The sequence below is a fragment of the Sarcophilus harrisii genome, chromosome 4 (genome assembly GCF_902635505.1).
Source record: "Sarcophilus harrisii chromosome 4, mSarHar1.11, whole genome shotgun sequence".
Classification (NCBI taxonomy): domain Eukaryota; kingdom Metazoa; phylum Chordata; class Mammalia; order Dasyuromorphia; family Dasyuridae; genus Sarcophilus; species Sarcophilus harrisii.
In genome coordinates, this window is record NC_045429.1 from 203,005,121 (window position 1) to 203,028,635 (window position 23,515).

Consider the following 23,515-nt stretch of genomic DNA (forward strand, 5'->3'; position numbering starts at 1 on the left):
CTCAAAGCAAAAATGACAACCTCCCTTGGAGAGGTATGGGTTAAATTCCAGAGAAGTTTATTTATGCTGTCTGTGAACTGTATTTTTACAATTAGATAACCCATGTACACACACATATATTTCATGGTCATACACATAGCCTACACATAAACATAGTAAGGAAGGTTTATTACAACAAAATCTGCTCAATGAAATTTCATTATGGCTAAATTTATGCAACGATTGATGCTGGTAGAAGCAGCATTTTTCCATTCAAAATTTAAAGGGGATGAATTGTGCCTCCTTTAACTTTACAGAATATAATTTCACTCACCCACTATGGAAACCTTTGAAAAGTTTTAAAGAATAGATCTTAAGCATCCATGACCAGGAATTCTCACATTTTCTTCTTAGATCATTCATTTATTTTCCCTCATATTTCTGCAACACATTGTAAGCACATTGCCCTGTATTGCATTGTTACTCCATGAAGTCGAGATTGTGATGTGTGTGTGTGTGTTTCTTTAACAGATATCTGTTGCTGTCCTAGATTTTTGTTAACTTTAGTGTTTTCTGCTACACGAGTTGCACACAAGGAGAAAAAAATAAACAATTGTCTGTTAACTTTAAGTGAGACTAAAAGAAGGATATGTGTTTTGTTTGAAAGGAATTAATTTGGTACAATGACCTTAAGCTTTCATTTCTTTCTTCAAAATTACACATCTCATGCACCCTCTCTCTAGGATTGGGTAGGGAATGGGGTTAGTAGTGTCTGCTGCCAGTTTGCCAGCACAGTCAGAGCAGACACTGTGCAATTATACTGCTAAGAGCAGTCTGCCTTCTTTCTGTCTTTTCTCTCAGCTTCTGAATCACTGAGAGACCAAATAATATTGCTGTAAAAGAGGTGGAGCAGGTGGCACCACCTGTATCCATCTCATTCAAGCCCATCTAATTTGCCACTTAGTTGTGGGCAATCGGATAGTGATTTGGAGGAATGGGTGGACAGAGTGGAGTGCTTCTGGCTCATTCCCTAAGCCAGCTATGGATGAGGATTATTATTAAAATTAGGGCTACTGGTCATGGAAAACTGGGATTTACTCAATTGTCTCTAGATGTTTTTGTATTATCTTGATTAGTTGGAATGAACAGGCATTATCATTTCCACCTGTGGGCAGGGTGAACTTATTAGGATGAAATAGTCATGAGTAATGCTTGTTTAAGAGAGTCTGAGCAAGTGCATCTATTAAGACTTTTACCCCCTTATCTTTGGAAAAATGTGGTGTTTTTTGAGGTGTGTGTGTGTGTGTGTGTGTGTGTGTGTGTGTGTGTTGAGAAGGGAGCTTGGGGTAGGGAATGGATTTTATGGTTTTGGATCCAGTTCACTCCATTTGTAACCCTAGAGGAGAATCCTGATAGAGTTACATTGGAAGTCAATCTGGCCTTTGGTTCCAGATTGCCTATTCCTTTCCAGCTGCATATCACATTGACATAGAATGAGATGTAGTCCGTGCTTACTTTTTCTGTGAGAAAAAAAGAATGGGTTGAATCCCAGAGCATTTTTGTTCTGTGGGGTCTTGGATAAAGGAAAAGTATCTGCTATTTCTAGGGACTTTTGCAATTTGCTTAAAAATCTCACATATCCTTATTAATGAAATAACCCAGATATTTTGCTGGTAAAAATAGAAATGGACCTGGTTCTTGTCAGACACACAAAAAAGATTGAAGCTTAAAATAAAACAAACCTAAAATCATGAACACAAGTTGACTGTGCAAGTAATTAATATGGATATGTATATTGAAATTATATATTGAAAAATTGTCAGTGGTTATCTATACTCAAGGATCAATTTTTTGAATATCATGGATTCCTTTGGCAGTATAGTGCAGCTTATTGACCCTTTCCCAGAATAATATTTTTTAAATGCATAAAATACACAGGATTACAAAGAAAATCAATTATAATAAAATATAATTATCAAAATGTTTTTAAAAACAAGCTCAGGTTAAGAATTTTTTCTCTAGAGGTACAGAAGAGATGACTTAGAAGCTTGGAATCTATGTGTAATTGAAATGTTAGTCATTTGGCCAATCATCTTCCACAGTTATTTTGAATAACAATCAAAACAGTATACTCTATTATTGAGTTTCATTGCGATTGGAAGGCATACTATACTTTTTCTGAAAGAATATTTTTAAAAATAAAAATTTGAATTCCCCAGTGATTTTTATGTAACAAATAGATTTAGCAAATATTATTGAGAGTCTAAACCAATAAGCTTTAATATTCTAAAATGAAGGTACTATGAGATAACTAGAGCTTCCTGAAATTACCCCAGATTTTTAAAAATGGATCTTATTTAAATGACTATGAATGCCTGTCATCACTTGCTTTTTAAGATCTTTTGATCATATTGCCTCATTGACCGGATTCAGAAATTTTAAGGTATTAAACCATATGTGTTTTATCTTATTGGGAAAAAGACCTTTAGGCTATTTGCTATTTAATAATACATATAATGATTGATAAAGTGGCAGACAAGGCCCCTCCATTGTCAATTTTGACAATTATTAAAATAGACTAAATTATTAAAATAGAATAGAGTGTGGAAAAATAATTGTAAATTTCTCCCATTGTTACAGTTTCAGTTAAACTATAAAGTTTTCTCTGTTAAACAATATTTTGATTCAAAATTACTTTTCCCAGATAATCTTTTCAAAAAATTTCTTTACTAAATTTAGCCACATTTACCTTTGTTGATAGTTCAGCTGGCTGCTCAGAGGCCTTGTGTTTATTTAGCCTTTCTGATTACTAAAACAACTTCTATAAAATATTTTTGAAATACATTTTATTCTGACATTAGTTCTTCTTTTCTTCTCATGTTTATCCTTAAGGATCTCTTGGAGACTTCCAGCATACTCCAAATGCTAAAGCAAAAGTCTTTTTTTTTTTTTTTTTTATAGTAAACATGACTCCTGTTTGAATAAAGAATCACCAGCAGTGGGGGTTATTTTAATGGACATGCTGTATTACTTTAATCTAACCCTTTCACCATCTGTTCTGCCATAACAGCGAATGCAAAAAAGAACATATTTTATGTTTCAGGGTTACATTAGTAAAAAGTAAGATAAAAGTGATTTAAAAGCATGCATATGTTCTCAGTACAATGCAGTCTGCATCTGTGATGTTTTTTCTCATGGTTAAGACACAAATCAAGGAGAAAGCTGCTCACGCCTAATATAGTGAAAGTTTTCATGGAAAACAGGACTTTACCATAAGAGGATTTCACTATATATTTTATAGCTAAAAATGGTAAAAACTTGAATGAGCTGCCAGGAAAAAAATAGATAACTATAACATTTATTATATGAACATCTGGCATTTTTCCTGAGCTGGGTTGTTGCCTTCATATCCAGATGAATGCTGAGCACCTGCCTACAACAAATTGTTGAGAGAAGCATGAATCTTAAACATATTACCCCAAGAGGAATGTGCACAGCTATATCTACTGCACACTTTTTCTTTTTAGGTTGGGGGCTTGATTAGAAGAAGTGCCCAACAAGGATTTCCCAAAGCGGGTGTTTTAGTTTAAAGCAGGCCCTTTGGGAAAATTTGCTGGGATTTCATACCACTCAGTATCTTTTATGGTTTTTATCATTTATTTAACCTGTGAGAATTGAGCCTAGCCTGTCTTGCTCAAATATGCCCTTCTAAGGAATCTATTGGAAAAATAACCATTTTTGGATGAACCTTTATCCCCAAATCATTTGCCTTTTTGCTGATAGGCTGAGCCTGAATTTCTGAAAGCAGTTTAAGCCTCAGGGAGGCACAGCTATATCATGGATTAGGAGCCCAAATTGAGAGGCAGCAGGGATTGTGGCTGCGGTTTGCCTTTTCTGATAGAAGTATAGTCCCTTATGTTTAGTAGGTGGACGTTTTACAGTTGAACAAGTAGATCTTTCTCTATTTATTTTCTTATTTAGTCACAATAGAGCTATCATGCCATGGTGGAGAGAGGGATTCGAAAAACCTGATTTCAAGCCCTGCCTACTGTAATTTAGGTTGGATCCTGGGATAAGGCTAATTTCTCTGCACCTCCAGGCAATTTTTCTAAGACTATGCAGAATATGGTTTTCATATCACAAATGCCCTAAGTCTATTAAATGGCATGTCAGGACCAATTAAATAAAAGTGCTTACAAGGAATGACTTTTTGAAAAGCCGAGATTGAGAAATGAGAAAAATTAAAGGTGGGGCAATTAAGAAGGAAATTAGTATTGTGAGAAGTGGTCAGTATGAAGGAAAAAGAATGGAACTGGTTGCAATAAAATGAGTATATATTATTTCCCATTGAGATTACAATGACCTATCTGTGGAGATTAATTTAAACATAGAATCTAAATATTTCCTTTTGGTTCAGAAGTAGACTTTTGTGGTTCTTCAGTCTTAGAAATCAGAGGAAATGTCACATTAAATGTAAAATGACTTTGGGAGAACTTTGTCTTTTCATAGGAAGGCAATTATAAATTTGAAAAGTTTATAATGTCCCATTTAATGCTAACCGGTTTACAATCACTACACTAGAAACATATTAGTATTACAAGGATGTGTGGTTTATAAAGGATTCACATTCACTTACTTTTACTTGTAATTTTTATCATATCTCAAAGGATTTGCTTTTTGTTTAGAAACAAAAACTGTTTGACTTGAGCAAGGGTAATTGGAAACTAGTGTTTGAAAAACTGAGCCCAAGTTTCCAAGTTAGGTTTCTTTTCCATCAATATGGTACTGACTTATTTGTTATATTACTTGAGACACATTATTTCAATTTTAGATCCCTTTTCCATATTGGTAAGATCAGTCAATCAAGAAACATTTATTAAGTTTCTATTCTGCTCCAGACCAGGGGCAGGGAGTTGGATCTACAAATACAATTTATGAAACAATACCTATTCTCAAAGGGCACACAATTCAACAAGAGAGAGACAGGTATGCATATAAGTTTATGCAGAATAAGTAGAAAGGAATGTATATTTTCTTCTAGAAGCAATGGAAAGTATATTGGACTCTATTGATCAGGGAATGGCAGAATCAAACTTGCTGCTTAAGAAAAATCACTTTTGAGGAGGGTGAACTGGAGAGGGGAGAGATTGGAAGCCAAGAGCCCAAATAAGGGACTCTTATTGTAGAAGTCTAGGAGGTGATGAGGATGGTAGGTAGTCATATGAGTAGATTGAGAAGGGATCTGATTGGAAAAAGAGATAGCTGCAGAAACAGCAAGATTTGGCAAATGATTAAATATGTGGTAGGTGGGAATTGAGGATAATGCCAAAACCTCTAGATAACACAGTAAAGGAAAACCTTGGTTTTTACCCTGTAGTATTTTAGTGGGATAATCACAGTTTTTTCATCAAATGAATACATCTGGTATTTATATATATATATATTTAGTGTTTTAGACTCTTTAATGCATATATGTATATACATATATATATATATATATATATATATATATATATATATATATTGTATGTATACTAGTCTAATATCTCTTGTAGGCTATCAGTTTAATAAGACCAGAGACTTTGTTTTATGATCTTTTCCCCTAATATCTATTCAGTGCCTTGATATAGCAGACCCTCAGGAATTATCTGTTGAATTAATAATGATGATAATAAGTACTCTATATAGTGCCTTAAAGTTTGTAAAAGGTTTTACATATATTATATCATTTGACCCTTACAACAACACTGTGAAGAAGGTGCTATTATTATCTCCATTTTGCAGATGAGGAATCTGAGGCAGATGGAGATTAAATGATTTGCTCAGGGTCACTTAGGTAGTAAGTATCTGAGGCAGAATTTGAATCCCAAGTCCAGTGTTGTATTCTCTGTATCACTTAGCTATTTCACTATAGCTGTATGCACATGCAAATTTACATTTTCTAAAAGAATACAGAGGCAGTATGATAAAAGCTCAAGAGCACTGAAAGGGCATTCAAAATTTCTACTGTGTAATTTAAACTCCTGCACTTGCTATTATTGTGATTAGATGACAACAATAATATTTGAATGCTGGGAGGATCTGTGATTTTGTCACAATCAGCACTTCTGATATCAACATTAATCATAGCACCTTTGTAAATTAGGATATAGCCTTTGAAAGTTCTTATGGCCTAACATTTCACCACCCTATGACTAACTTGGTGATAAGTGCTTTGAAGCTAACCACTATTTCATTTTTTTTTTTGTCTTTGTATTCATTACCTAGCACAATATCTGGAACATGGTAAGGTGTTTAAAAATAATACTATTAGCTAGCATTTATAGTGTTTTAAAGTTTAAGTGCTTTACAAATATTATCTCATTTCATCTCCAAATCAATCCTGGGAGATAGCTACTATTATTATCCCCACTTTTCCAGTGAGAAAACTGAGGCAGATAATAGTTAATTGCTTTGCCCAGATTCAGACATTCAAATGCAAATCTTTCTTATTCCAGGTCCTACATCCTATTCATTGTGCCACCTGCTTGTCTATAATTATAAAAAACTCAGTAAATATATAACAAGCTTAATAAATGCTTGCTGAATTGAATTAATGACATTCAAGGGATCTCTCTAACTTAAATAGGATGGTCCTCAGACAATAGACATACAGTTTGTCACTGGGATATTAACAGTGATAGAACTTGATTAAAAGTTTTCCTCATGATAATCTTCCTTTTTGCATGGAGATGCAAAAATTATTCTTATTAAACAAATGAAGGAACTGAGGCGCAGAAAAATTAAATGATGAGAATTGGACTTATTGCTCTCTAAGATCCATATTTCTTTTTTTTTAATTAAAGCTTTTTATTTCAAAATTTATGTATGAGTAATTTTTCAACACTGACCCTTCCAAAACTTTGTGTTCCAATTTTTACTCCCTTTCCCCCAACCCCTTCCCTAGATGGCAAGTAATCCTGGTAAAAATATTAAATCCAACATATGCATACATATTTATACAATTATCTTGCTGCACAAGAAAAATCAAATAAGATTTCTATTTCTAAAAGTATGATCCCTGATTTGTCCATGGTCACACAGATGGTCAGTGTCAAAGCCGAGAAACAAATTTGATTTTTGTGACTTAAAAATGGAGAAACTTTCATGGAAGCCCTTTTGCCTTCTTTCTGAATCTGTGTTTCTTATTGGTAAAGTTGGGGTAATAATCTACTTACTTTTCCAATTTGTAATGGGCAAAATTATTGGCAAGCTACACGATCACTATATAAATGTGAGTTGTTATTTATTGTCTTCAACAGATATTCATTTGGCACCTGCTATTAGGAAGCTTCTGTTTATGGTTGGGGTGGGGTGGGGAGATATTGAAAAGAAGATGGAAAAGTTCTATATTAAGCACATGGGATGTACTTCCTGCCCCAAAGAATATATAATCTAGTGGAATTGCTCCCATAGCAGCTGAATGTGGCTTAGCAGGTTGGTGCTCCACAGATTGTCAGGTTTTTGGCTGTCCTTTGAATTCAAGCTGCCACCTGGAAGGGTTTGTTACTATTTATGTCTCTTCTTCTTCAAGTCATTATGATATATTTACTTAGAGTGAACCATTCCACCTCTGGCTGTTTGTACTCCAAGGCAGCCTATCTGCTGCTATTGTTTCTCAGCCACTGGCATGACCCTTAGTCTCCAAATTCTGTTTCAGAGTATTCTTGAAGTGTTTCCCTGGTGTGTGCCTGTCTCATGCCTGTCTGCTCAGGGTTTGCCTCATGTGGAATTTTTCTCTGTGAATGAGGAACAGAATGTTCCTTTACACTGAGCCAAAGTGCTTGCTTTCTCACATGCACTCAGGGTAAGCTTTTTTCTTTCTGAATAGAGCTCAAAAGACTTGACTGAAGCACTTTAGAAATAGGCCAGGTTTATACTTTTATAAAAACAAAACAGAATCTGAGCAACCCCTCTCTTGGAGGAGCACAGATGGTTTGAATTTCTCCAAGGGCGAGCATATGGTAAAGACTTCTGTATGGCAAATGCTTGAAACTCTGATCCCTGCTTATGGAGAAGAGGGTGGACACTAGTTAACCACTTATTGCGGTGAATGTGAAGGTAACCTTTTTTTTTTTTTTTTTTTTTTTGAAAAGACAGGCCTGAAGTTTGTTAAAAGAAAAGGTGTTTGGGATTTTGAAGAGCTGCAGTGTGGCCACTCAGACTTCTGTCCTTCTGTCTCCATATGTACCAACTTTGTGTGCTGGAGGACCTGGGATTTTCAGCTCTCTTTTTGCTTGTCTTGATAGAATAGATTGACTGATAGTCCATTTTTACAGCTGGCAAAGAATTAACTATAAGTTGATTTGAAATAGTGAAGGAATAATTGTAAATTGGAATTTAAATAAAATTCTGAACTTTATACACTATATTTGTTAGAATTTCCTGCAGTTTCCCAAACAAGACCTGAATCGGAATGCTATTACTCTCCCTCCAATCTTTGTCTTTAGGTCTGCTGGTCTGTTTTTCAAAAGTGTAAATATTTCCCTCCTTATACTTTCCTCAAAACCCAGATTGAACAAGAGACAATAAAGAGAAAGAAGGGTCTATGAACAGGCCATATTTTGGGAGGGGTTAGCTAGACTGAGACAGTCAGGTGGCTTAAAGCAAATTTTTCTCTGGGTCTAGGTTATAGGTCACAAAAAATCTCATCCTTCTCCTACTCTTGGTGTGGATTAGGCACTAACAATTACCATGGTGACTCTCTTGAGGATGGGATAAGCATCTCTTTTCTCCATTTTGGTATCAGGATTTTCCACTAACATGTTACTCTGATACTTCATCAGGAATGTAGGTTACACCAAGGGATCTTGAAAACTAAGTTTGTTGTTGCTAAGGCATCTCAGTCATGTCTGATTCTTTGTGACTCCAGTTGGGGTTTTCTTGGCAGAAATACTATAGTGGTTTGTCATTTCCTTCTTCAGCTTATTTTACAGACCAGGAAATTGAGGCAGAAACAAATTATGGGAGGTCCTTGAAAGCTGGAATAGTTTAATGTATAGGCATAGCCTCATGCTGTGTGATGGTTGTTCCAGAGCCAGCCTAGCTAAGTTGAGAAAAAAAATGTTCATTACCATATTAGCTATGGGGTGATGAAATTTCAGCAGCAAAAACAAAAGATTGTCTATTAAGAGACATAAGGGTTGTAGTTGAAAGATAAAAGTGTTATTAAGGGAGTACCCACATTAATGCAATAATTGAGTCTTGAAATAATGAAATTACTTCAAGATAACATTATCCATTCTACTCATTTCCATCTATTCAAAGTTTCTATTACATGGAACTAACCATGAACAGAATTTTATTTATTTTTAAAAATATATTTACCGTCATGAAATTCTTAGGGAGCAGAAAGACAATTAATAATCCACAGAAGTTTCTAAGTTGTATCTATTAGTCCATTCTATCTTCTGCACATGATTTTACTATAGTGATTAGAAAAGAAGCAGTGGATGGTTGCAGAAAAGTTTAGGATAGGCTATGCTGGAACATTTGACAGCAACAAAATCAAAGATATTTTGAGAAGTGGTTTTTTGTCTAGTGATAAACAAAAATTTCTAAACAATTATAGCTGTCCAGAAGTGGAATAAACTGCCATAAATAGTTATAAGTTCTACATCTTTGGAAGATTTCAAATCAAGGTTGGGAAATCAAATTTTGAGTTTGTTTTATTGGGAACCTCTTTTAGGGTATGTTGCAAATCTCTTACATGCTTCCTAGATTTAGGATTTTCTAGTAGTATGGTGATAGAAATATAGTTCCAAAGCTTTTTTTTTTAAAAGGGGAGTTGTGCCTAAACCTTGCTGTTGAATGTAGCGTTTTATTCATGATTGGTGCATGTTAGACCTCACCCAAAAAGTTTCAGTTACAAAAATATAGAGGTATTGTAAGATTTTGCAAAAATTTCTCTTTAAATAAGAAAGATCACTTTTAAACAAAAAGTACTATTAGTCATCTTCTTCCCTGATAGAACTTTTTCTTAAAAGAAGTTGTCTTAAAAAAAAATGACAATTATTAAAGAGATACATTTAAGCTAAGCAAATCAACACATGACCCTGCCTAAAATGATTCTGTTTACCCTGTATATATTCAGAGGCATCTTCCTAAACTTCTCTGAATTATTCATATCCACATTTTTTCAATAAGTTAATATATCATTATATTCATGTACCATATTGTTTGCTTAATCCTCAATTAATCCTCAATAGATTCCCCATGGACCTACTTTATTGCTAGTTCTTTCTCAAGAAAAAAATACTTCTTTGAGGATATTGGAGTATATAGTGTATGTGTGTGTGTGTGTGTGTGTGTATACTCTTTTTCTAATTTTGACCTCTTTATAACCAATGGCATGGACATTTTAGTTATTTTTTTTAACCACAATTCTAAATTGCTTTCCAGAATGAATTAATCTACAGCTCTTGAAATCCTTCAGTGTTGTTTTCTTTTATACTATTGTCTTCACTGTATAAATTTTTCTCCTGCTTCTGCTTGCTTAGCTCTGCATCAGTTCATAAAAGGTTTTGTAGAAACTTAAATTTTTTCTGTTTTGTTTTTTAGTATTCTGGATTTCATACCGAAAGATCTGAATCGGATCATGACAGTCAATGGGGAGGAAGCCCACTCACAGATACTGCATCTCCACAGTTATTGGACCCCTCCGAAAGGCCCAGTTCCCAGCATGATGCTTCATGTGCCTATAGACAGTATTCAGACCGCACCTCTCTTTGTTATGGCTTTGCACTTGACCATTCCAGGCTAACAGATGATAGGCATTTTCATACCCAGGCCTGTGAAGGAGGTCGCTGTGAAGCAGGTCGATACTTCCTTGGCACCCCACAAGGGGGGAGAGAGCCCTGGTGGGGCTCACGTTCTGCACTCCCCCTAACCAAGTCCTCCCCAGAAAGCAGAGAGGCCTATGAGAACAGCATGCCACATATAACCTCCGTTCACAGAATTCATGGTAAGAATAGTAGGAGCAAACCTTCAAGCACTATATAATGGAGCTTTTAGTATTAGCAGTATTACTGATAGAGTTTCTGATAAGATGGAATTAGAAATTTCAAGGCTACAACATAGTATTCTAGATGTGGAAATATACTTCTTAGTCAAAATGATTTTTTTTTTTGGATTTATAATTTGTAACTTTATATTGCTTGAATGGAAGGTTTTCCTAAATTTCCATTAAAAATGCCAATTGGATATGTTTTTAATATATGTCAAATTTTGAGTTTTTGAGAGGAAAATATTTTAGTACCTTAAAATTAAGAGTCTTGAACCTGTAGGTAAGGGACCAAAGTTCAAATCTCATCAGTTCTTATTTACTACTCTTGTGACTTTTAGCAAGTGAATTAACTTCTCTGGGCTTTGAGTTTCTTCATCTGTAAAATGAAGGAATTGGAGAGATGGTTTCTGAGACCCTTCTAACTCTAGTTTCATGATCTAATGGTCCTTTGATTTTGTTGTGTATCTTCTGCCTTCTGGTGCTCATTTAGAAAGTAAAATATAAAAAATGGCTTGTCCATGTAGAAAATCACTCAAAAAGAATCCTGGGAGGAAAGGATATTAAGACATGCAGGGCATGAATAGATCTTCATCTTGGCATATTATATAGAAGTTGGATAGTATTGTAGGTTCATAATGATGGAGAATATAATTAAAGTGCTTAGTGTCACAAAAAGATTTTTTAGTCAGGTTTGCAAATAAACAAGGAATAAGTAGATGCCCAGTTGTTTCTACCAGGATTGAGTTCAGGTAGATCTCTTGAATTCTTCCTGTTTTATATATATATATATATATATATATATATATATATATATATATATATATATATATATATTTATTGCTGAGGCAATTGAGGTTAAGTGAATTGTACAGAGTCACACAGCCTAGGAAATGTTAAGTGTCTGAGATCAGATTTGAACACAGATCCTCGTGACTTCAGGACTGGTACTCTATCCACTTAAACCAACTAACTGCCCCTGTTATATCTTTGTTAAAGTACATAATACAAAGATTAATTAGAAGATCTTAGAGCTTGTTGCTGTTTACTGAACACCTATAGTGTACTAAGTATTTCAAATAGGTTTGCCACAATAAAGTTCAGCCTATGTCTTATATTATCCATCATGCTCTGCTGCTTCACCACTCAACATATACCCCAATAATTTTTCTTTTGCTTTTCAATCTGTCTGTTTTTATTTACACTTTTGTCTAGTCTTATAAAATGGAAGTATATGTCATAGAAGGGGAAGGGGAAAGAGAAAAATCTTTATTAAGTGCCTACTGTAACCCTAAAAGCATTATGTAGATGTGACTTACAGTGACAAGACAGAGAATGAAGGAAGGTATCTAATATTTGTAGTTTAGAAGGAAATACCAAAAAGAAAGAAAAGTATCAGGGAAAGACTTGAAAGCAATTAATAGTATAATTGTAGAATTCGTCCAGGAGAGGCATGAATCCAGTGAATAAAATGTTGGGTTTGAAACCAAGAGAACAAGATTTAAAGATTTAAATTTCAGCTTTGTTCCATACTACCTGTGTGTTATTGAGAAAGTAATTTACATTTCTGAGTTTTAGTTTCCTCATCTGTAAAAGTACAGTATAAAAAGATAGACTCAAAATCTATGAGGTTATATGCCCTCTTATGCAGTCCACAAATTATCTGCATGCTTTTCTGTTTCTCTTTCCTCCTCTTATATTGACTTTGGACCTTTGGGAAACTTGATGTTCTATAGTGGATATTCTGTATGTGCATTATTCCTTAAAGTCCTTAGGAAACACTCCCTATTTCTTTAGCTTTTTTTCCCCGTAGCTTGGATAAAAGCTTTAAATGATAGTGTTGAATTGAAAAGAGCTGACAATCTGAGATGCCAGCTTTATAATGAAATATACATATTGTGTAGATTTCAATAGGGATATTAATTTCAATTTTTTTATACCAAGAGTAATATATAAATGAATTCAAGAGATATTTTCTAGTAATTTAAGATCTACTCAGAAGTTTCAAAATGTTTATAGTTTTTTTTCCCTGAAGTTAAAAGAACAATCTCTGCACTGATATGCTAATTTAATTCCTCATAGTGGTACAGAATCAGGGGTCCTCAAACTTTTAAAATAGGGGGCCATTCCACTGTCCCTCAGCTTGTTGGAGGGCCGGACTATAGTAAAAACAAAAACTTTGTTTTGTGGGCCTTTAAATAAAGAAACTTCATAGCCCTGGGTGAGGGGGATAAAAGTCCTCAGCTGCTACCGCATCTGACCCGCGGGCCGTAGTTTGAGGACCCCTGCTAGGTTCTCCCTAGTGGTACCAACAATACACAAGCTTTATTAAATTCTCTTAAAATGAGAAATCTTGTTGAGAGATATCTGACTTAGCTCAGTGTGGGAAACAACCTTGCAATGATGACTTCAAGGTGGTGAGTTCTAGTCTACCTTTTCATTTTTCATGTGAGGAAGTAAGAGATTCAATTAGTTCAAGTGACTTGCTTAGCCATCTGATTCCAAGGCTGGGGCCCCTTCCTGATTTGCCATGATTTTTCCCTTCAGTTACCTTTACTTTCTGGTAAACTTGCCATATTATTATCGAACTCAAGAGCTTTTGAGGACTTAGAATTGATCAAATGCTCTAGACATAGAGATTGAAGGAACCCCTAATTCCATTAAATCCAATATAACTTTTACAATACAACTTTTTTTTAAAAATTGAGATCTAAACAATTTAAGAATCTTGTTTAAATTTAGTCATATAGTAAATATAAAAGGTATGATTTGAAGCTAATTCTTGTGACAATTTTTGTCATTTGTTCTGCTATTTCTGCATTGTGCCTGACTTTAAAATGATTGATGAATTGTTTTTCTTTTAGAAATATGTTATATATATATATATATGTATATATATTTTACACATTTTTCCTTCCTAAGAATCTGCTTAGTTTTTAATTCATATATGGATCTTTCTCTAGGGAGAGGTCACTGGGACGAAGATAGTGTGGTCAGTTCTCCAGACCCGGGATCTGCCAGTGAATCAGGTGACCGCTATCGTGCTGAGCAATATCAGAGCAGTCCCCATGAACCCAGCAAAATTGAAACTCTGATAAGAGCCACCCAGCAGATGATTAAAGAGGAAGAGAACAGATTGCAGCTCCGAAAAGCCCCTCCTGACCAACTGGCTGCCATTAATGGAGCAGGGAAAAAACATTCCCTTTGTTTTGCAAACTACCAGCAGCCGCAGCTGACTGGAGAGGTCTGCCATGGCCCTTCTCTTGCCAACACTTCCCCATGTGAGCACCTTCAACAAAGAGAAGGGAAGATGATGAGCCCTCATGAAAATGACTATGGCAGCAGCCCCACAGCCTTGTCTAGGATAAGCAGTCCCAACTCGGATCGTATTTCTAAATCAAGTTTGGTATTAGCTAAAGACTATCTCCATTCAGACATGTCCCCTCATCAGACAGTAGGAGATCATCCAGCAGTTTCTCCAAACTATTACAGTTCTCACCGGCAGTATTTTGATAAGCATGCTTACACATTAACTGGGTATGCCTTGGAGCACTTGTATGACAGTGAGGCGATTAGAACCTATTCATTGGGCTGCAATGGCTCTCACTTTGATGTAACTTCTCATTTAAGAATGCAGCAAGACTCAGCACAAGGACACAAAGGGACATCTGTAATAATAACCAATGGGAGCTGATGTTTTTTTTTTCTTTAAAAAATGTGCTTTAAGGATATATATCTTTGAAACATAGTTGGAACATATATATGTTTTAATGCCTTTGTTACCAGCATTTAATATACCACAGTATGTTAGAGAGAATAACCTAAGCTACTGAAGCTACTGGGTATGAACTGACAAATGTTACTGTAAAAAAAATATAAGAAATGCACTAGCATTCAGGGTTACAGTGAATGGAGTTAAAGTGAACCTGTAAGTTGCCCCCATGATTTATGGGAGCCGGAATGGATAAAGTAAGAGTTGAAAATACCAGTGTAGATCGAGTGAGCAATATATGCACATTGTATAAGTACTAGTTGGAAATGCCACAGAGGGGAGACCCAGTGAGCTTCATGGGCACAGATCGCTACTCACAAAACCTCTATGCACCTTTGACATGCAAAAATCTGGAATGTAGACTATAAAATGCACATGCCAAAAATGGGTAATTTTTCTTAACCCTAACATGTGATTGCTTCTTCATGATGTGAAGAAGTTGTTGCTGTTCCCTAAAGAAGAAAATGAAAGATCTCAGAGAAGGGTTTTTTCCCCCCCTGTGGTCTCTTAGCCATTCTGATACATTTGATATAGGAATGAACTAGGGATAAGGTTCTGGATATGGCACTGGACATATTTCTCACATGGTATCTATTAGAAGCAATCAGGAAATGGCAATTTTCATTGTGCTTTTGAGTCATACAAAAGAACGTGATTACTGATGTAGATGTAAGGGACTGTGTTAAGTAATAGCAATTAGACATTGGAACATGCACCAAGAATTTAGGGTACTCAATTAAAAGAAATTCAGAGGAGAAAAGAGACCAGAAAGAGAGATAAATGAAAAGATTTCCAAGAACAGACTATTTCAGGTTCAGACTGTGTGTGCCATTAGTATCAACACATTAAGGGTTTTTGAAAAAACAACCACAGAACTACCCACCAGGAAACAAGGCTGATAGAGAGGAAGTGTGAAAGGTAATTAAGAAAAATAAGGGGGGTACTGCATGAAATGATTGGAAGTGTTTGAAAACATTGCTAAATATGATTGTGCAAATGTTAAAACACATGGAAAGGCAGTACAACAAAGAAATAATCTGGCTTCAAGAGAATGTTGAAGTCAAAAGCTTAGAATAAGGCACAGGAGTTTGATATGTAATATTTTGAATGAAGGAATAGACAAGATATTATAATATTTGTTGTTTGTTATTTTTAAAGACAAATATTGGTTCTTGAGGCATGTTGGGGGAGTGAGAAAGATTACTTGACTCTTGAAGAATAGTACTAGTCTTTGTCAGAATAACTAAGTTCCATTACTGACTAACCTGCTGTGTGAACCTGTGTGGATCACATAACCATCCTTCTTGGTTCTCATTTTGTCATTTATAAAATGGAGAAGTTAGTTATATTAGAAAACCTATCTCTAAGGTCATTTGCTTTTCTAAAATCCAATGATTCATTATTTCAGGAAAATTGGATTTAATTGAAAGATTCTGTTGGGTTAGTTCACCATGCCTTGGGAATTGCAAGAATTTAATTTCTGGGTAGTGTACCACTCACATAGCAGTATGAATGGCCTATAATTGTACCAGACCCTTTGAATCTCCCAGGTATATTAGCCATTTCCACATGTATTTAAACCTAGTTAAAATGTATATAGCAGGATCTGACAAGGGAAGAAAGAAGAAAAGTAAATTTAGATCTCAGAAAGCATACCAGCTAAGTTTAATGAGATATATTTTAAAAATTTGTGGAGAGTGTTATAGATGGCATAGGGAAATAGTTCATTTTCACCAAGCATAGAGTTCTTGACTTTTTTAGGGAATGTTAGGCATTGGAGGAATTAAACTACAGCTTTTAAGAGAAAATACAACATGAACTTTCAATGGATTTAGGATATATATTTAACAAAGTACACCTAATTAATTGTCCATAGGCAGTAGTGATTTTGAAAGATCTGAAGATTGAGAACTGGCCTGTCAAAAGTAAAAGCAATGGTAAAATACTTTTAAAATCCATGATAGATATTTTTTTTGGGTCACTTAGTATCTTATAAAGACAAAAAGAGGCCAGAATAAATAATGATTTTCGTTACCAATTGTAACATCTAAAACAATTCCAATACCTAGTTTACAAGTACAATTCTGAACAATACCAATTTAGTTATGAATCACAAATTAAAAGAAATTTTTGGAGAACTGTGACCACATTGGGATTCTTGTAATGGCATTCTGGTAGTTTTGTAAGGGAAAGGTTATTTTGGAAGTGCTATGGTTTTAGCAAAACTGAGAATTCAAGAGCCAAAGATATGGGTGAACTGAAATACTTAGAGAATATTGCCTACTTTAGAAAGGAAGTTTGTACAGATGGGCCCTTACTGATGTGTACAAATTCTACAGAATATGGCATAGACAGATGCTAGAAAGAGTAGTTGAAACATAAGAACCAAGGAAAATGAACTTATGCTAGAGGAAAGACTGGCCCTAAAGGAATTTGGGTGGAATTTTTATGTGGAGACTAGTTAATAAATAGAAAAAGTAAACTATGAAATTTACAGATAGAGGCAGCCTCAATAAATAAAACTTGTAAGAAAAACAAGACTAGCATGTTTAGGGAAAGACAAGGATTGTCCAAGTTATATCTTGGTTTAAAATTCTAGTTGGCTCAGTTTTAAGCACATCTTTGTTCTATTTAACATACCAATGATATCAATAGTTCTTTAGTAACAATCCTTTCACATAAAATTAAAATATAATTTGAGAGAAGTGGAGTAAAAATATGCAACATTGTTATTGTGCTTGGCAACATATTATGACAAGGCAAGATCAGAATGACTTAAACAAGTCCCACTGTATTTCACTCTGGCAGAAACCTAAAGCAGTGTACAGAGTGGTAAATTGTATTTTTAGTCCTCATTAATACATTAATCACAAAAATATGTTTCCCATGCTGTGTACACGCTGTCTGTGCCCATTGTGTGTTATATATAAATGGAAACTACATTGCTCCAATAGCTTGATAAGTTAAATTTATGCTCTGTCTGCTCTTGGATTGTAATCTTTGTTTTCCATCTTTTTGCTAAATGCTGAGAACCATGGCATTGAACTTAAAAGGCAGCATCTTAAAACACTAATCACAAAGAAGCATAATTTCTATATTATCTTAGGATAATAAATAGGCACTATATTTTATGTTTCTGCCAATAATACTAAAGCTTTCTCTTTAGCATTTTTTTTTTAAAGACCATTTCTCTTACTTAATCCAGAACTTTGCATAGCTGAGGTAATATAAGGAATTCTCCTTTGGGAGTGGGAGGAACCACTTTGTTAATGAATGTGGAAGATGCATCGAAAGTTTCTCTGTTATTTTTCTAATTTATAACAATAGCCTTACCATTAACCCAGGACAGACATTTCAGGATGGATTTTTTTCTCTTGTTGTCATCCTTTGTTTTCCAAGAGGACCAAAATGAGATCACTATTTTAAAATCCAGTTACAGTGTGTCTGACTGTGGCTGATCAGACTAATATGAGCTTGGAATGCTCTGCCACAGATTGGACACAAATACTCCACACAAACATTTGGAGTAGCTTCTCTAATTTTGCATATTTTGTGTTTCTTGTGGGCTAATTCAATTCTTTGATCATAGAACACAGCACTTTTTCTGTTGAGGCACGCCATCCTGGGTGATCCTTTATCAGTATTTCCTATGTCACATAATTGATTCTGAAGTTCTTAAGAGATACCTTGAGAGTGTCCTTGCATTGCTTTTTTTGACCACCTTGTGAACACTTGCCCTATGTAAGTTCTCCATAGAATAGTCTTTTTGGCAAGTGTGCATTTGGCATTCAAATAATGTGTCCAGCCCACAGAGTTGTGCTCTCTGAGTAGAATTGGAATGCCTGGCAGTTTAGTTAGAGAAAAGGCTTCAATGTCTGATATCTTATCCTGCTAGGTGATCGTCAGAATCTTCCTAAGACAATTCAAATGGAAGTGATTCAGTTTTCTGGCATAGCAGTGATACAACTGTCCAGATTTCACAGGCATATAACAATGAGGTCGGCACAATGGCAGTGTAAAGGTTCAGTTGGGTAGTCACATACTTCTCCTCTCCTACATTTTCCTTTGGGAGGCTCTGAAGGATTTCATCTCTATGTGTTGATTGATATACCACATTGAATGGAATATGCCTCTATTTCTGTATATGGTTGCTTGACACTAAACAATATGATACCTATTGAAGTGATGCTGCAGATGAAATGGAATTATACATTTTTTGCAATTAATGTTATCCCAGAAATAGCACTTTCCCCCATTAATTCTGGATAATACTTGTAGGAATGGGAATAAGACCATTTGGCCATATTCTTAATCCCTTTTTTGTCCTGTTCCATCTATTGCTTTGGTATGGAGAAGTCTCACTTGCCTAATGAGCTTTATATGGTATGTAAGATGAGGAAATAAATAAGATGCATTGATTAAGTACTTTCTGTATGCCAAGTCCTGTGGAGAAGGGCTTTTTGAAACTGGGCAGAATTTTGTTATTCTTGTTGCTAAACAAGACTAGAAAAATATCCATGACTACGTTATAACAATAATAATTTTAAAGTATATTTTCTCAAAACCTGGGTCAAATAACCTTTTTAAGTGTCAGTTTCCTCACTTGTAAAATAGGAGATTGGATTAGAGTACCTGTTAAGTTCCCTTCTAGTTCAAAGTCTATGCTCCAAAGGCAAAGAGGATTAGAAAGAATAAACAGTGGCTACATCTAAACATTCAGTTTTATGAATATTTGTTTTTATTGTTGTTGTTGATTTGTTTCAGTTGTGTCCAACTCTCCAAGACCCCATTTGGGATTTTCTTAGCAAAGAAACTAGAGTAGTTTACCATTTTCTTCTCCAGCTAATTTTACAGATGAGAAAACTGAGGCAAATAGGGTTAAATGACTTGCCCAGAGTCATGTAACTAATAAGTATCTGAAGATATTTGCCTATGCTCCTTCTCAAAAGTAGGAATTAAGTCTCTCTAAATTTCCAAGTCATATCTATAAACAAAAGCTTTGGGTTATTCCTTAAATGACACAGAGGCTTACTAAATATTAAGTATTGGAAGAATGCCTCATTAAGTTAGTCTAAGGAATTTGGAAAATCAAAGACATGGCTATTTTGGATTTACTTATTTTACATGGGTGAATTGCTTATATATCTAGTCTAGTTTCTCTTGCATTTAAAGAACTTTAATTTCAAAAACTTACAACACTCTCTCCCCTTTACTGGAACAGGATATCTAAAAATATATATTATTTTCTAAATAGATGAATAATAGATGTAAAATTCCAAAATGTTCTAAAGAATAGATAGAATTATCCAAAATTCAATGTGTCAATTTTTGTGATTAGAGACTTGAGTTCAGGTAAGCTAACTCTTTGAAATACTTGGTTTATATTCAGAAAGCAAATCACCATCATGGTATATAATACATTTATGACAGATGAGTTCTGTCTGTATGAAGAATTTATATTTTGCAGGAGGGGGCATTTTCAATGTGGTGCTCATTTTTTGTGTGCAAGATTGTACAGATAATGCTTGGCTCCAAGAGGGGAAGACATGCTTATTTCCAAATGAGAACTTTAGAGTTCCTGCAGCATGATGCCATATGGAAATGTTAGCAAATATTCAAGAAATATAAATAAAAACAAAGATAATTATCTTCCATGCTCCTTGACAAACTGACAAGACACAGGAAAATTTAGAATTCCTAAATTGTTTGAGGAATTCTATCCAAATTTGTATGATTTTTTAAATTGCTTGAATGGAACAATCTAAGAAGAATTTGCTTTCAGAAACCTGTGAGGTAGTTTGTCTTAATTAACAGATTTGGGACCCAGAACCATAGAATCGAATGTAAGTGGTCATCTAACCTAATCTGTAATTTGAAAATAACAATTGCATATGAATTTGTTACATGACAAATTCCATTGTGTTTATGTGGCAAAGGAAATGAAATCTGCCTGGAAAATTAGTGTTACTGTAACATTAATTTTTTTTTTCAAAAGGGAAACATTTCAGTATATGAAGCATATGAAGATCCACTTCAAAAATATGATTTTTCCAGGCTTGCTTTTGGACCGGCATTTAAAAAGAAAGGAAGAAATCAAGAAAAAGAGGGAGAAGGAAGGAAAGAAAGAAGAAAGAAAGAAAAAGAAAAAGAAACAGAAGAAGAAGTAATGATTATATTGTTAAAGAAAGAAAGTGATCCCTGATATTTCCATTGCCATACCTTGCAGTATATAGTTTCTAGTGACACTGTGGCAAAACACCTGTGGCTGGAGGTTTTACTTTGGAATGTAACGTAGAGAAAATTTAGCAACGTCAACAATATCTTACAGAATGTTCCAGTTTATAATTATTTATATTGTAAATAGCTTTCTGAAGTAAATTTGAAGTTAATGTGCATAAAATGTATTTATTATGTGAAGATTTTTTTGGTTTAAAATATAGTTACCAATATGCATTTTTTGTCTGGATTCATGAGTCTTTTGAATAATCATTACTAACATATAGAATTTTAGAATTTTCAAAGCAATTTCCATACATTTATCACATTGAGTCTCACAAAAATTCTGTGAGGCAGGTTCTGCAGACATCCCCATCCCTACTTTACAGCTGGGGGAATATACGCAAAGGAGATAACTTGTCTATGGTCACAAAGCTAGCTGGTAAGATATAAACCCAGGTCTTCTTAAATCCAAATCCAATACTTTATCATATCATATTGCCTCAAATAGAAATATTTATTTCTTAAAAGACAAATCTATAGTATTGGGCACACGACTCAACAAAAAAATTGTATTATAATAATTTTGCTTTAGGAAATTAAATTACTTTTTCTATGTAGAACTAAGGATATTACCAAACAGTTTTCCTGCTCTTCTTGACACCTCCTTTTGAACATATCCAATGTGAGTTTTCCCTGGGGTTTTCTCACATATTCCATTTGCCCCAGAAACTATCAGCCAGGATCCACACTTTGGCTCTTGGGAGAGATTCACATAGTGTTATAAGAATTGAAGGCAGGTTTGTGTGCCTTCCATAAAGCAATTTTACAAATCCCATTAAGTATGTCACAGAAGGGTAGCCAGTGTTGGCTTATTGGCCACTATTTCACTATAATTCTTGAAAAGTGCTTTATCTTAGGGGTTTGCCATCCAAGAATCTTGGTTTAGAAATAAAGCCACAATGATTTTCACTTCTATTTTGTTGAAAATAGTTTCATCTAATAACTTTTTTCTTTATTGGCAGCTAAATATAGTCTCATGCTTGATTTTTCCTTAAGTGCTCAAAAGGAATAAATTCTTTTTATTAAAATCCAATAGTGTATACATGAGCAAAATTAGTCAGTTGTTTAAATTGTTTTGATTGACCCAGTCAGTTCACTGGAAAGATACATCAATCTGGATGTTTTGTTGAATAGGCCATGGGATATATATTTGCAGAAGAGGTGAGGTTTGTGGTGGGGGTGAGGGTGATTTTTCTCTATTATGCAAAATACAACATCACTGTTTTAGACCAGGTGGACAAAATCTAGGAGGAGGACTTAAGCTCATATGACCTCATAAGGATTTATTCCTTTTTCCTGCCTTGTTGTAGCACAAAATTTCTTTTCTTTTAATGGAAACTTGAATTCACACAAAGAAGACAGTTTAGTTAGGATTCTTGCTAATTCTTATATTGTTTTGATTTGTTTGAGGGTTTGTCTATTTTAATAAGTTCAGCTATTTTAAACAACAATAATAATGCTAACAGACTTTCTATTTAACATTTCAAGTCTATCTACGAAAGCCTAAAATAATTTCCCATTAAGATGCTCATGAAATGTTTTATTTCTATAAGAGGCTGGAGGATGTATCCATCAAATTTTTTGAGAAAGAAAAAAATAATTTCAACTCTACATATTTTGTAATATTCTAAGAATGGCTGCATTTTTTGAGTGAGATGCAGTAGCCGTTCTGCAGCTGTAAAGATGACAAATGATTTAAGATAGAACACTTCTAATTCTTCAGTTTTCCTCATTTGAACAGAAACTTACTGAAGCTCATTAGGTTGGTTATCACATGGAACCATCATCACCACTCTTCCCCCTCTCTTCTGTTCCCCCACCCCCCAAACCAGATGGATTCTTATGAGACATTCTTTTAGTAAGTAGCTTGGGCTTCCTGTGATCAATCTTTCTAGTTACAGCAGGAAAGATGCAAACTTGCAGGTGCCAGCCAACTGAGAAATTGCAAAGGAGGCCAGGACACTTCCCTGAAGTTTTGTTTCATTGTGTGTCATCAGAATAGTTGACCTTATTTAGTGTGGCTTAGCCTTTTCATAATTATGCTTTATAACCTAATATGTGCAGTATTTACTGATGGAATTAGATCCAGTGTAAGAGAAATGCAAAACAGTCACTGGTTTGGAAGTTGACAAAATCTTTGCTTTGTTCAGATTTTGCTCTAGGTCAGGCTCCTGTGCATGGAGTAATTCCATATGGGAGCCTTACTTGAGCTCTATCTAAAGTAAACCTTAAAGAGAATCTTGGCAAATTCCCTCTAGCCATAAGGAAATCATTCTGAGTTTCTGGTGAGGATTTCCTGATAGCTTTGTTTAATTTAAAAAAAAAAAATTAAAGCTGAATCCTGAAGCATCTTTTTATGGATAAAGTCTCCAGGGTTCACTTAAGAATGACTAATGTAGAAAAGAAATCATGTGTAGTATAATTGAGGTCCTTTAGATGACATA

General features: G+C 34.6%; 1 protein-coding gene across 1 annotated transcript in view; it reads left to right on the top strand.

Annotated features, from left to right (window-relative positions):
- Window positions 1–19,588, top strand: part of SIM1 (SIM bHLH transcription factor 1) — a 77,762-nt gene extending 58,174 nt beyond the window's left edge. The window contains exons 10-11 of the mRNA XM_003769314.2: window positions 10,579–10,981; window positions 13,984–19,588. Of these exons, the coding sequence (XP_003769362.1) occupies window positions 10,579–10,981; window positions 13,984–14,714 (1,134 nt within the window). The 3' untranslated portion in view covers window positions 14,715–19,588. The remainder of the gene's footprint in view (window positions 1–10,578; window positions 10,982–13,983) is intronic.
- The last annotated feature ends 3,927 nt before the right edge of the window (window positions 19,589–23,515 follow it).